Raw genomic sequence first — 15,000 nt, 5'->3', positions numbered from 1 at the left:
GGGGCACCTGGCTTATCTACAGAGGGTACGAGGATCCCTGGGGGTACCTGGCCTCTCTACTGGGGGTACTGGGATCCATGGGGGTACCTGGCCTATCTACAGAGGGTACGAGGATCCCTGGGGGTACATCAGGGGTACTCTGGGCAGAGCAGAATTCCGTTTGTGGTACAGTAACCCAAAAAGGATGGGAACCACTGCTCTCGTCCATCCAGTGACCATAGATAAGGTCTAAAACGACCACTTTGGATAAAAAGAGGTTTATTTATTTCTGCGCTGTTTTTCTTTCTCCCCCAGCTGGGTGCAGAGCTTTGGCCACGAGGGTCTGGGACTGCTGCTGGACATCCTGGAGAAGCTGCTCCACAAGAAACAGTAAAAACACACACTGACTGTAACACACACACACACACACACACACACACACACACACACACACACACACACACACACACACACACACACACACACACACACACACTGACTGTATACACACACACACACACACACACACTGACTGTATACACACACACACACACACACACACACACTGACTGTATACACACACACACACACACTGACTGTATACACACACACACACACTGACTGTATACACACACACACACACACACACTGACTGTATACACACACACACACACTGACTGTATACACACACACACACACACACACTGACTGTATACACACACACACACACACACACACACTGACTGTATACACACACACACACACACACACACACACACACACACTGACTGTATACACACACACACACACACACTGACTGTATACACACACACACACACACACACTGACTGTATACACACACACACACACACACTGACTGTATACACACACACACACACACACACACACACTGACTGTATACACACACACACACTGACTGTATATACACACACACACACTGACTGTATATACACACACACACACACACACTGACTGTATATACACACACACACACACACACTGACTGTATGAACTCAATGTAGAAACATCACATGTTCAATATAAATGTTCATCTCATTTCTCTCTCTCTCTCTCCCACGTGCTCTCCCTCTCTCTCTCTCTCTCCCTCTCTCTCTCTCTCTCTCTCTCTCTCTCTCTCTCTCTCTCCCACGCCCTCTCTCTCTCTCTCTCTCTCTCTCTCCCTCTCTCCTCTCTGTCTGTTGTCTCTGTAGCCAGGATAAACCTGACAAGAAGAGCCAGCATAAAGTCATTCAGTGCCTCAAAGCCTTCATGAACAACAAGGTAATGTAGCCAATCATTCATGAACAACAAGATAATGTAGCTAATCATTCATGAACAAGGTAATGTAGCTAATCCCTCAGGAACAACAAGGTAATGTAGCTAATCATCCATGAACAAGGTAATGTAGCTAATCCCTCAGGAACAACAAGGTAATGTAGCTAATCATTCATGAACAACAAGATAATGTAGCTAATCATCCATGAACAAGGTAATATAGCTAATCATTCACGAACAACAAGGTAATGTAGCTAATCATTCATGAACATGGCAATGTAGCTAATCATTCATGAACAACAAGATAATGTAGCTAATCATCCATGAACAACAAGGTAATGTAGCTAATAATTCACGAACAACAAGGTAATGTAGCTAATCATTCATGAACAACAAGATAATGTAGCTAATCATTCATGAACAACAAGGTAATGTAGCTAATCATTCATGAACAACAAGGTAATGTAGCTAATCATTCATGAACAAGGTAATGTAGCTAATCATTCATGAACAACAAGATAATGTAGCTAATCATTCATGAACAACAAGGTAATGTAGCTAATCATCCATGAACAACAAGGTAATGTAGCTAATCATCCATGAACAACAAGGTAATGTAGCTAATCATTCATGAACAACAAGATAATGTAGCTAATCATTCATGAACAACAAGGTAATGTAGCTAATCATCCATGAACAACAAGGTAATGTAGCTAATCATTCATGAACAACAAGGTAATGTAGCTAATCATTCATGAACAACAAGATAATGTAGCTAATACACCATAATAACAAAGTGAAAACACATTTCTAGATAATGTTTGGACATTTATTGAACATGAAATACAGGAAATGCATTTACGTAAGTATTCACACCCCTGAGTCAATACGCTGTAGAAACAGATTACCATGGAAACAGATTACCATGGAAACAGATTACCATGGAAACACACCCCTGAGTCAATACGTTGTAGAAACAGATTACCGTGGAAACAGATTACCGTGGAAACAGAGTACCGTGGAAACAGATTACCGTGGAAACAGATTACCGTGGAAACAGATTACCGTGGAAACAGAGTACCGTGGAAACAGAGTACCGTGGAAACAGATTACCGTGGAAACAGATTACCGTGGAAACAGAACACCGTGGAAACAGAGTACCGTGGAAACAGATTACCGTGGAAACAGATTACCGTGGAAACAGAACACCGTGGAAACAGAGTACCGTGGAAACAGAGTGCCGTGGAAACAGAGTACCATGCAAACAGACAGGAGGATGTTTGGCAGCGATTTACAGCTTTCTGTGTAAGTCTGAGATATTTTCACACCTAGTTTATACAACGTTCTTTTCAAAATTCTTCCAGCTCTGTCAAATTGGTGGTTGTTCATTGCTAGGCAACCATGTTCAGGTTTTGCCATAGATTTTCAAGTAGATTCACAGTTATAAAAGTATTCAGATCCTTTGACTTTTTCAACGTTTTGTTATGTTACAGCCTTATTCTATATTTGATTAAATCGATTTTTTTCCTCATCAATCTACACACAATTCCCCATAATGAATGTAAAAATCGTTTTTTTGAATTCTTTGCAAATTTATTAAGAATTTTAAACAAAATATCACATTTACGTAAGTATTCAGACCCTTTACATTCAGAGACTTGTCTAGAAGCCACTCCTGCATTGTCTTGGCTGTGTGCTTAGGGTCGTTGTCCTGTTGGAAGGTGAACCTTCACCCCAGTCTGAGGTCCTGAGCGCTCTGGAGCAGGTTTTCATCAATGATCTCTCTGTTCTTTGCTCCGTTCATCTTTCCCTCGATCCTGACTAGTCTCCCAGTCCCTGCTGCTGAAAAACATCCCCTCGGCATGATGCTGCCACCACCGTGCTTCACCGTAGGGATGGTGCCAGGTTTCCTCCAGACTTGACGCTTGGCATTCAGACCAAAGAGTTCACTTAAAGCTAACCTTAACCACACTGTTAACCTTAATGCTTCATTTTAAATTAAGACCAAATGGCACATTTTTGTTTTCATAAATGTTTACAATATAGCCAATTTTGACTTTGCAGCTGGCCTATCTAAGGGGAAATCACTCAGTTCTGCCTGCAGGACAGGAGTCATGACGACCAACGTCAACCTGGACAGGAGTCATGACGACCAACGTCAACCTGGACAGGAGTCATGACGACCAACGTCAACCTGGACAGGAGTCATGACGACCAACGTCAACCTGGACAGGAGTCATGACGACCAACGTCAACCTGGACTGGAGTCATGACGACCAACGTCAACCTGGACTGGAGTCATGACGACCAACGTCAACCTGGACAGGAGTCATGACGACCAACGTCAACCTGGACAGGAGTCATGACGACCAACGTCAACCTGGACAGGAGTCATGACGACCAACGTCAACCTGGACAGGAGTCATGACGACCAACGTCAACCTGGACAGGAGTCATGACGACCAACGTCAACCTGGACAGGAGTCATGACGACCAACGTCAACCTGGACAGGAGTCATGACGACCAACGTCAACCTGGACAGGAGTCATGACGACCAACGTCAACCTGCGTATTTTATTCCTCGTGTGTTACTATTTGAATTGTATTTTATATATTTTTAACTCTCTCGTAAGAAAGTATTTCACGGTAAAGTCAAGACCCGTTGTGTTTTAGCGCATGTGACAGATAAAATTGGATTTGATTTATTTGATTAGAAACGTGTGTAGCCTGTATATCTTTACTTTAAATGATGATAAATGCTGTTTGGGGATGCAGCCTCAGCCTCTCAGGGAGGAGGTGTCGTCATCTGGCACACCGCTCCTCATCTCCTCTCGCTGTAAGGTCTTGTGTAATCCTGTTGCCACAACAGGTGCCAAGCGCCTCTTTTACCCCACGGGCACCGACTCACAGACCTTGCCCTCACCTCCTGCTGCATCTTGGGATACGCCTCGCCCACAGCGCCTGCGGAGGCTGCCAGACAGGTGTTCCAAACCAGCTGTCAGTGTCTTTCCCCCTTCCCTTCCTCCTCCGCTCCCTCTTCCTCCTTCCCTCCCTCCCTCCTCCTTCCCTCCCTCTTCCTCCTTCCCTCCCTCCCTTCCTCCTTCCCTCTCTTTCTCTTTCTCCTTCCCTCCCCCGCTTCCTCCTTCCCCTCCCTCCCTCCTTCCTCTCTTCCTCTTTCTCCTTCCCTCCCTCTCTTTCTCCTCCCTCCCTCCCTCCCTTCCTCTTTCCTTCCTCTCTTCCTCCTTCCCTCTCTCCCTCCTTCTCCCTCCCACCCTTCCTCCTCCTTCCCTTTCTCCCTCCTCCTTCCCTCTCTGCCCTCCTCCTCCCTCTCTGCCCTCCTCCTCCCTCTCTCCCCTCCTCCCTCCCTCCCTCTCTCCCCTCCTTCCCTCTCTCCCCTCCTCCCTCCCTCCCTCCCCTCCTTCCCTCTCTCCCCTCCTCCCTCCCTCCCCTCTTCCTCCCTCTCTCCCCTCCTCCCTCCCTCCCTCCCTCCCTCCCTCCCTCCCTCCCCTCCTCCCTCTCTCCCCTCCTTCCCTCTCTCCCCTCCTCCTCCCTCCCTCCCTCCTCCTCCCCTCTCCCCTCCTCCTCTCTCTCTCCCCTCCTCTCTCCCTCTCTCCCCTCCTCCTCCCTCTCCCCTCCTCCCTCCCTCTCTCCCCTCCTCCCTCCCTCTCTCCCCTCCTCCATCCAGCCAGCTTGAGAGTCTACGCTTCAACACTCGGTAATTCTCTAAAATGACATTGGAGGCGGCTTATGATAGAATAAAAATAACATTCAATTCTCTGGGAACAGTTCTGGTGGACATTCCTGCGGTCAGCATGCCAATTGCACATGCCCTCAGCTTGAGACATCTGTGGCGTTGGGTTGTGTGATGAAACGGCCCATTTTTTTACAGTGGCTTTTTATTATCCCCAGCACAAGGTGCACCTGTGTAATGATCATGCTGTTTAATCAGCTGCTTGATATGCCACACCTGTCAGGTGGATGGATTATCTTGGCTAAGGAGAAATGCTCACTAACAGGGATGTAAACAGAAATCAGTTTTTTGTGCGTATGGAACATTTCTGGGATATTTTATTTCAACTCGTGAAACATGGGACCAACACTTTACATGTTGCGTTTATATTTTTGTTCAGTACATATGGAAAAAGCCATTTTGAATCAACAGGCCGGGATGCCGTCAGCAACTGGCCAGATGAGAGTATCACCTCTGTGTTCCACTACCCTCTCTTTCTCGCCAAATGAAACGAGGAGGATAATGTGTTTACTGTCTTTCCTTCCCTTCATCCCTCCCTCTCTCTTCCCTTCATCCCTCCCTTCTCTCTTCCCTTCATCCCTCCCCTTCATCCCTCCCTCTCTTTCCTTCATCCCTCCCCTCCCCTCTCTCTTCCCTTCATCCCTCCCCTCCCCTCTCTCTTCCCTTCATCCCTCCCTCTCTTCCCTTCATCCCTCCCCTTCATCCCTCCCTCTCTTCCCTTCATCCCTCCCCTTCATCCCTCCCTCTCTTCCCTTCATCCCTCCCCTCCCTCTCTCTTCCCTTCATCCCTCTCTCTCTTCCCTTCATCCCTCCCTCTCTTCCCTTCATCCCTCCCCTTCATCCCTCCCTCTCTTCCTGCATCCCTCCCCTCTCCCTTCTCTCTTCCCTTCATCCCTCCCTTCTCCCTTCGCTCTTCCCTTCATCCCTCCCCTCCCTTCATCCCTCCCTCTCTTCTCCCTCCCCTCCCTTCATCCCTCCCCTCCCTCCCTTCTCCCTCCCCTCCCTTCATCCCTCCCTCTCTTCCTTCATCCCTCCCCTCCCTCTCTCTTCCCTTCATCCCTCCCTCTCTTCCCTTCATCCCTCCCCTTCATCCCTCCCTCTCTTCCCTTCATCCCTCCCCTTCATCCCTCCCTCTCTTCCCTTCATCCCTCCCCTCCCTCTCTCTTCCCTTCATCCCTCCCTCTCTTCCCTTCATCCCTCCCCTCCCTCTCTCTTCCCTTCATCCCTCCCTCTCTTCCCTTCATCCCTCCCCTTCATCCCTCCCTCTCTTCCCTGCATCCCTCCCCTCTCCCTTCTCTCTTCCCTTCATCCCTCCCCTTCATCCCTCCCTCTCTTCCCTTCATCCCTCCCTTCTCCCTTCGCTCTTCCCTTCCTCCCTCCCCTCCCTTCATCCCTCCCTCTCTTCTCCCTCCCCTCCCCCTTCATCCCTCCCCTCCCTTCATCCCTCCCTCTCTTCTCCCTCCCCTCCCTTCATCCCTCCCCTCCCTTCATCCCTCCCTCTCTTCCCTTCATCCCTCCCCTCCCTCTCTCTTCCCTTCATCCCTCCCTCTCTTCCCTTCATCCCTCCCTCTCTTCCCTTCATCCCTCCCCTTCATCCCTCCCTCTCTTCCCTTCATCCCTCCCCTCCCTCTCTCTTCCCTTCATCCCTCCCTCTCTTCCCTTCATCCCTCCCCTTCATCCCTCCCTCTCTTCCCTGCATCCCTCCCCTCTCCCTTCTCTCTTCCCTTCATCCCTCCCTTCTCCCTTCGCTCTTCCCTTCATCCCTCCCCTCCCTTCATCCCTCCCTCTCTTCTCCCTCCCCTCCCTTCATCCCTCCCTCTCTTCTCCCTCCCCTCCCTTCATCCCTCCCTCTCTTCTCCCTCCCCTCCCTTCATCCCTCCCTCTCTTCGCAACCTTTTTAATTGTCTTTCTTTTTTCAAAACAAAGTCTGGCAACACAATTCAATCCACATTCTTTAAGTCGGGCTTAATTAATCATTGTGGGCAAATGGAAGACTTCCTGAAATAATAAAGCGTTGTAAAACATTTCACATTACGGATATGCGAATTAGACTAACTTGAAATGAGATTTTGATATGTTACGTTTATCTTGAATCCTCAGAGTTTTCTGAGAATAGGAGCATCGAGAGTCTGATCCCTGGCAAGACTGGCGGTGTTCCTCACAGCAGTCTGACTGTTCTCCAGGCTATGGGACTACATCAGGAGAGAGATACAGTCGTTCTGGTGTTGTTACCCTCCTCTCCCTCCATGTTAGAACCAGTCTGACTGTTCTCCAGGCTATGGGACTACATCAGGAGAGAGATACAGTCGTTCTGGTGTTGTTACCCTCCTCTCCCTCCATGTTAGAACCAGTCTGACTGTTCTCCAGGCTATGGGACTACATCAGGAGAGAGATACAGTCGTTCTGGTGTTGTTACCCTCCTCTCCCTCCATGTTAGAACCAGTCTGACTGTTCTCCAGGCTATGGGACTACATCAGGAGAGAGATACAGTCGTTCTGGTGTTGTTACCCTCCTCTCCCTCCATGTTAGAACCAGTCTGACTGTTCTCCAGGCTATGGGACTACATCAGGAGAGAGATACAGTCGTTCTGGTGTTGTTACCCTCCTCTCCCTCCATGTTAGAACCAGTCTGACTGTTCTCCAGGCTATGGGACTACATCAGGAGAGAGATACAGTCGTTCTGGTGTTGTTACCCTCCTCTCCCTCCATGTTAGAACCAGTCTGACTGTTCTCCAGGCTATGGGACTACATCAGGAGAGAGATACAGTCATTCTGGTGTTGTTACCCTCCTCTCCCTCCATGTTAGAACCAGTCTGACTGTTCTCCAGGCTATGGGACTACATCAGGAGAGAGATACAGTCGTTCTGGTGTTGTTACCTTCTTCTCACCTGAAAACCATGTTTAATATCATTTGGAGGCCTGGTTTGTCTTTTTACCCAGATACCTCTGGGAAATAACCAACTTTTATCTAGGAAACCGTTTTAAGATAGGTTGTTTTTCTTTGTGAAATACCTTTAATGTCACATACAGTAGACCTATGTGGGCAATGTCTTCACATTCCAGTTTTAATGATGGCTGTGTTATCTCCTGTGTTAAACAATGTCTTCACATTCCAGTTTTAATGATGGCTTTATTACCAGAAGCTGTGGGGTTCTGTTGGGAAACTCTTCCAGCACGACATGTTACAGATCTCTGTGTGCGAATGGTTAAGATATCAGTTATCTGTCCTGTCTGATTCCAGTATGGTTAACACATCAGTTATCTGTCCTGTCTGATCCCAGTATGGTTAACATATCAGTTATCTGTCCTGTCTGATTCCAGTATGGTTAAGATATCAGTTATCTGTCCTGTCTGATTCCAGTATGGTTAACACATCAGTTATCTGTCCTGTCTGATTCCAGTATGGTTAACACATCAGTTATCTCTCCTGTCTGATTCCAGTATGGTTAACACATCAGTTATCTCTCCTGTCTGATTCCAGTATGGTTAACACATCAGTTATCTGTCCTGTCTGATTCCAGTATGGTTAACACATCAGTTATCTCTCCTGTCTGATTCCAGTATGGTTAACACATCAGTTATCTCTCCTGTCTGATTCCAGTATGGTTAACATGTCAGTTATCTGTCCTGTCTGATTCCAGTATGGTTAACACATCAGTTATCTGTCCTGTCTGATTCCAGTATGGTTAACACATCAGTTATCTCTCCTGTCTGATTCCAGTATGGTTAACACATCAGTTATCTCTCCTGTCTGATTCCAGTATGGTTAACACATCAGTTATCTGTCCTGTCTGATTCCAGTATGGTTAACACATCAGTTATCTGTCCTGTCTGATTCCAGTATGGTTAACATGTCAGTTATCTCTCCTGTCTGATTCCAGTATGGTTAACATGTCAGTTATCTGTCCTGTCTGATTCCAGTATGGTTAACACATCAGTTATCTGTCCTGTCTGATCCCAGTATGGTTAACGTATCAGTTATCTCTCCTGTCTGATTCCAGTATGGTTAACATGTCAGTTGTGTGTCCTGTCTGATTCCAGTATGGTTAACACGTCAGTTGTCTGTCCTGTCTGATTCCAGTATGGTTAACATGTCAGTTATCTGTCCTGTCTGATTCCAGTATGGTTAACATATCAGTTGTGTGTCCTGTCTGATTCCAGTATGGTTAACACATCAGTTATCTCTCCTGTCTGATTCCAGTATGGTTAACACGTCAGTTATCTGTCCTGTCTGATTCCAGTATGGTTAACATATCAGTTATCTGTCCTGTCTGATTTCAGTATGGTTAACATATCAGTTATCTGTCCTGTCTGATTCCAGTATGGTTAACATATCAGTTGTGTGTCCTGTCTGATTCCAGTATGGTTAACATGTCAGTTATCTGTCCTGTCTGATTCCAGTATGGTTAACACGTCAGTTATCTGTCCTGTCTGATTCCAGTATGGTTAACATATCAGTTATCTGTCCTGTCTGATTTCAGTATGGTTAACATATCAGTTATCTGTCCTGTCTGATTCCAGTATGGTTAACATATCAGTTGTGTGTCCTGTCTGATTCCAGTATGGTTAACATATCAGTTGTGTGTCCTGTCTGATTCCAGTATGGTTAACACGTCAGTTGTCTGTCCTGTCTGATTCCAGTATGGTTAACATGTCAGTTATCTGTCCTGTCTGATTCCAGTATGGTTAACATATCAGTTGTGTGTCCTGTCTGATTCCAGTATGGTTAACACATCAGTTATCTCTCCTGTCTGATTCCAGTATGGTTAACACGTCATTTATCTGTCCTGTCTGATTCCAGTATGGTTAACATATCAGTTGTGTGTCCTGTCTGATTCCAGTATGGTTAACATATCAGTTATCTGTCCTGTCTGATCCCAGTATGGTTAACATATCGGTTATCTGTCCTGTCTGATTCCAGTATGGTTAACATATCGGTTGTGTGTCCTGTCTGATTCCAGTATGGTTAACATATCAGTTATCTGTCCTGTCTGATTCCAGTATGGTTAACATATCAGTTATCTGTCCTGTCTGATTCCAGTATGGTTAACACATCAGTTATCTGTCCTGTCTGATTCCAGTATGGTTAACACATCAGTTATCTGTCCTGTCTGATTTCAGTATGGTTAACGTATCAGTTATCTGTCCTGTCTGATTCCAGTATGGTTAACATATCAGTTGTGTGTCCTGTCTGATTCCAGTATGGTTAACATGTCAGTTATCTGTCCTGTCTGATTCCAGTATGGTTAACACATCAGTTATCTGTCCTGTCTGATTCCAGTATGGTTAACATGTCAGTTATCTGTCCTGTCTGATTCCAGTATGGTTAACACGTCAGTTATCTGTCCTGTCTGATTCCAGTATGGTTAACATATCAGTTATCAGTCCTGTCTGATCCCAGTATGGTTAACATATCAGTTATCTGTCCTGTCTGATTCCAGTATGGTTAACATATCAGTTATCAGTCCTGTCTGATTCCAGTATGGTTAACACATCAGTTATCTGTCCTGTCTGATTCCAGTATGGTTAACATATCAGTTATCTGTCCTGTCTGATTCCAGTATGGTTAACATATCAGTTATCTGTCCTGTCTGATCCCAGTATGGCTGGTTAATGTATCAACTGTTGTGTCTGTCCCTTCTTGGATGTTTTGGAGCGGATCCTGTCGGGGTTGTGTGTCCGTGGTGTTGGTTGCGGTACCGAGTGGTTTGTGTGTCTATGTGTAATCTGTTGTCTGGTTCTAGTATGGTTTGGAGCGGATCCTGGGAGAGGAGAAGTGTTTGTCCCTGTTGGCCCGAGCTATCGACCCCACCCAGCCCGCCATGATGACCGACGTGGTCAAGCTGCTGTCGGCCATCTGCATTGTGGGCGAGGAGAACACGTACGTCCCTGCTTCACTCTGCCCTGACTTCCTCTAGCCAACCTCTCCTCCATCACCCATGTCATCTATCCTCGGTTCTCCTCCACCTCTCCTCCGTCACCCATGTTATCTATCCTCTGTTCTCCTCCACCTCTCCTCCGTCACCCATGTTATCTATCCTCTGTTCTCCTTCACCTCTCCTCCATCACCCATGTTATCTATCCTCTGTTCTCCTCCACCTCTCCTCCATCACCCATGTTATCTATCCTATGTTCTCCACCACCTCTCCTCCATCACCCGTGTTATCTATCCTCTGTTCTCCTCCACCTCTCCTCCATCACCCATGTTATCTATCCTATGTTCTCCTTCACCTCTCCTCCATCACCCATGTTATCTATCCTATGTTCTCCTCCACCTCTCCTCCATCACCCGTGTTATCCATCCTATGTTCTCTTCCAACCTCTCCTCCATCACCCGTGTTATCTATCCTATGTTCTCCTCCACCTCTCCTCCATCACCCATGTTATCCATCCTATGTTCTCCTCCAACCTCTCCTCCATCACCCGTGTTATCCATCCTCTGAGTAACACTTTTCAGGGGAAACGTGACATCAGATCCCCAATCATTATCATACAGATACTGTGGGAGTCCCTCCAAAAATCTGATTCTTCACGTGTTTTCTAAGAAGGAACGAGGTGCGAGGTGGAAGAGCTACGAGGTGGAAGAGCTTCAGAACGCACGACTAAACGCTGAATTAATCAACAAACTAAAGAAAGCACAGCCAACAACAGAAAGACAGTCGTCAGAGAGCTGGAGTCGTAGACAGAAAGACAGTTGGCAGAGAGCTGGAGTCGTAGACAGAAAGACAGTTAGGCAGAGTGCTGGAGTCGTAGACAGAAAGACAGTCGGCAGAGAGCTGGAGTCGTAGACAGAAAGACAGTTGGCAGAAAGACAGTTAGGCAGAGAGCTGGAATCGTAGACAGAAAGACAGTTAGGCAGAGAGCTGGAGTCGTAGACAGAAAGACAGTAGGCAGAGAGCTGGAGTCGTAGACAGAAAGACAGTCGGCAGAGAGCTGGAGTCGTAGACAGAAAGACACTTGGCGGAGAGCTGGAGTCGTAGACAGAAAGACAGTCGGCAGAGAGCTGGAGTCGTAGACAGAAAGACAGTTGGCAGAGAGCTGGAGTCGTAGACAGACAGTTAGGCAGAAAGCTGGAGTCGTAGACAGAAAGACAGTTAGGCAGAGAGCTGGAGTCGTAGACAGAAAGACAGTTAGGCAGAGAGCTGGAGTCGTAGACAGAAAGACAGTCGGCAGAGAGCTGGAGTCGTAGACAGAAAGACAGTCGGCAGAGAGCTGGAGTCGTAGACAGAAAGACAGTTAGGCAGAGAGCTGGAGTCGTAGACAGAAAGACAGTCGGCAGAGAGCTGGAGTCGTAGACAGAAAGACACTTGGCAGAGAGCTGGAGTCGTAGACAGAAAGACAGTCGGCAGAGAGCTGGAGTCGTAGACAGAAAGACAGTTGGCAGAGAGCTGGAGTCGTAGACAGACAGTTAGGCAGAAAGCTGGAGTCGTAGACAGAAAGACAGTTAGGCAGAGAGCTGGAGTCGTAGACAGAAAGATAGTTAGGCAGAGAGCTGGAGTCGTAGACAGAAAGACAGTTGGCAGAGAGCTGGAGTCGTAGACAGAAAGACAGTTAGGCAGAGAGCTGGAGTCGTAGACAGAAAGACAGTCGGCAGAGAGCTGGAGTCGTAGACAGAAAGACAGTTAGGCAGAGAGCTGGAGTCGTAGACAGAAAGACAGTTGGCAGAGAGCTGGAGTCGTAGACAGAAAGACAGTTAGGCAGAGAGCTGGAGTCGTAGACAGAAAGACAGTCGGCAGAGAGCTGGAGTCGTAGACAGAAATACAGTAGGCAGAGAGCTGGAGTCGTAGACAGAAAGACAGTAGGCAGAGAGCTGGAGTCGTAGACAGAAATACAGTAGGCAGAGAGCTGGAGTCGTAGACAGAAAGACACTTGGCAGAGAGCTGGAGTCGTAGACAGAAAGACAGTTAGGCAGAGAGCTGGAGTCGTAGACAGAAAGACAGTTAGGCAGAGAGCTGGAGTCGTAGACAGAAAGACACTTGGCAGAGAGCTGGAGTCGTAGACAGAAAGACACTTGGCAGAGAGCTGGAGTCGTAGACAGAAAGACAGTCAGTAGAGAGCTGGAGTCGTAGACAGAAAGACACTTGGCAGAGAGCTGGAGTCGTAGACAGAAAGACACTTGGCAGAGAGCTGGAGTCGTAGACAGAAAGACAGTTGGCAGAGAGCTGGAGTCGTAGACAGAAAGACAGTCGGCAGAGAGCTGGAGTCGTAGACAGAAAGACACTTGGCAGAGAGCTGGAGTCGTAGACAGAAAGACAGTTGGCAGAGAGCTGGAGTCGTAGACAGAAAGACAGTTAGGCAGAGAGCTGGAGTCGTAGACAGAAAGACAGTCGGCAGAGAGCTGGAGTCGTAGACAGAAATACAGTAGGCAGAGAGCTGGAGTCGTAGACAGAAAGACACTTGGCAGAGAGCTGGAGTCGTAGACAGAAAGACACTTGGCAGAGAGCTGGAGTCGTAGACAGAAAGACAGTTGGAGTCGTAGACAGAAAGACAGTTAGGCAGAGAGCTGGAGTCGTAGACAGAAAGACAGTCGGCAGAGAGCTGGAGTCGTAGACAGAAATACAGTTAGGCAGAGAGCTGGAGTCGTAGACAGAAAGACAGTAGGCAGAGAGCTGGAGTCGTAGACAGAAAGACAGTAGGCAGAGAGCTGGAGTTGTAGACAGAAAGACAGTAGGCAGAGAGCTGGAGTCGTAGACAGAAAGACACTTGGCAGAGAGCTGGAGTCGTAGACAGAAAGACACTTGGCAGAGAGCTGGAGTCGTAGACAGAAAGACAGTTGGCAGAGAGCTGGAGTCGTAGACAGAAAGACAGTCGGCAGAGAGCTGGAGTCGTAGACAGAAAGACACTTGGCAGAGAGCTGGAGTCGTAGACAGAAAGACAGTTGGCAGAGAGCTGGAGTCGTAGACAGAAAGACAGTTAGGCAGAGAGCTGGAGTCGTAGACAGAAAGACAGTCGGCAGAGAGCTGGAGTCGTAGACAGAAATACAGTAGGCAGAGAGCTGGAGTCGTAGACAGAAAGACACTTGGCAGAGAGCTGGAGTCGTAGACAGAAAGACACTTGGCAGAGAGCTGGAGTCGTAGACAGAAAGACAGTTGGAGTCGTAGACAGAAAGACAGTTAGGCAGAGAGCTGGAGTCGTAGACAGAAAGACAGTCGGCAGAGAGCTGGAGTCGTAGACAGAAATACAGTTAGGCAGAGAGCTGGAGTCGTAGACAGAAAGACAGTAGGCAGAGAGCTGGAGTCGTAGACAGAAAGACAGTAGGCAGAGAGCTGGAGTTGTAGACAGAAAGACAGTAGGCAGAGAGCTGGAGTCGTAGACAGAAATACAGTAGGCAGAGAGCTGGAGTCGTAGACAGAAAGACAGTTGGCAGAGAGCTGGAGTCGTAGACAGAAAGACAGTTAGGCAGAGTGCTGGAGTTGTAGACAGAAAGACAGTTGGCAGAGAGCTGGAGTCGTAGACAGAAAGACAGTTAGGCAGAGTGCTGGAGTTGTAGACAGAAAGACACTTGGCAGAGAGCTGGAGTCGTAGACAGAAAGACAGTTAGGCAGAGTGCTGGAGTCGTAGACAGAAAGACAGTTGGCAGAGAGCTGGAGTCGTAGACAGAAAGACAGTTAGGCAGAGAGCTGGAGTCGTAGACAGAAAGACAGTTGGCAGAGAGCTGGAGTCGTAGACAGAAAGACAGTCGGCAGAGAGCTGGAGTTGTAGACAGAAAGACAGTTGGCAGAGAGCTGGAGTCGTAGACAGAAAGACAGTCGGCAGAGAGCTGGAGTCGTAGACAGAAAGACAGTTAGGCAGAGAGCTGGAGTCGTAGACAGAAAGACAGTCGGCAGAGAGCTGGAGTCGTAGACAGAAAGACAGTTGGCAGAGAGCTGGAGTCGTAGACAGAAAGACAGTCGGCAGAGAGCTGGAGTCGTAGACAGAAAGACAGTTAGGCAGAGAGCTGGAGTCGTAGACAGAAAGACAGTTGGCAGAGAGCT

The 15,000-nt window shown here is 47.6% G+C and overlaps 1 protein-coding gene across 1 annotated transcript in view; it reads left to right on the top strand.

Annotated features, from left to right (window-relative positions):
- LOC106574944 (protein diaphanous homolog 3) overlaps positions 1-15,000 on the top strand; it is a 676,792-nt gene that overhangs the window by 217,313 nt on the left and 444,479 nt on the right. The window contains exons 6-8 of the mRNA XM_082963180.1: positions 295-369; positions 1,212-1,281; positions 10,771-10,907. Of these exons, the coding sequence (XP_082819306.1) occupies positions 295-369; positions 1,212-1,281; positions 10,771-10,907 (282 nt within the window). The remainder of the gene's footprint in view (positions 1-294; positions 370-1,211; positions 1,282-10,770; positions 10,908-15,000) is intronic.

This window comes from Salmo salar, chromosome 16, assembly GCF_965601325.2.
Source record: "Salmo salar chromosome 16, fSalSal1, whole genome shotgun sequence".
Lineage (NCBI taxonomy): Eukaryota > Metazoa > Chordata > Actinopteri > Salmoniformes > Salmonidae > Salmo > Salmo salar.
Note: the sequence above shows the minus strand (reverse complement) of the source record. Positions and strands in the feature narration are given on the sequence as shown.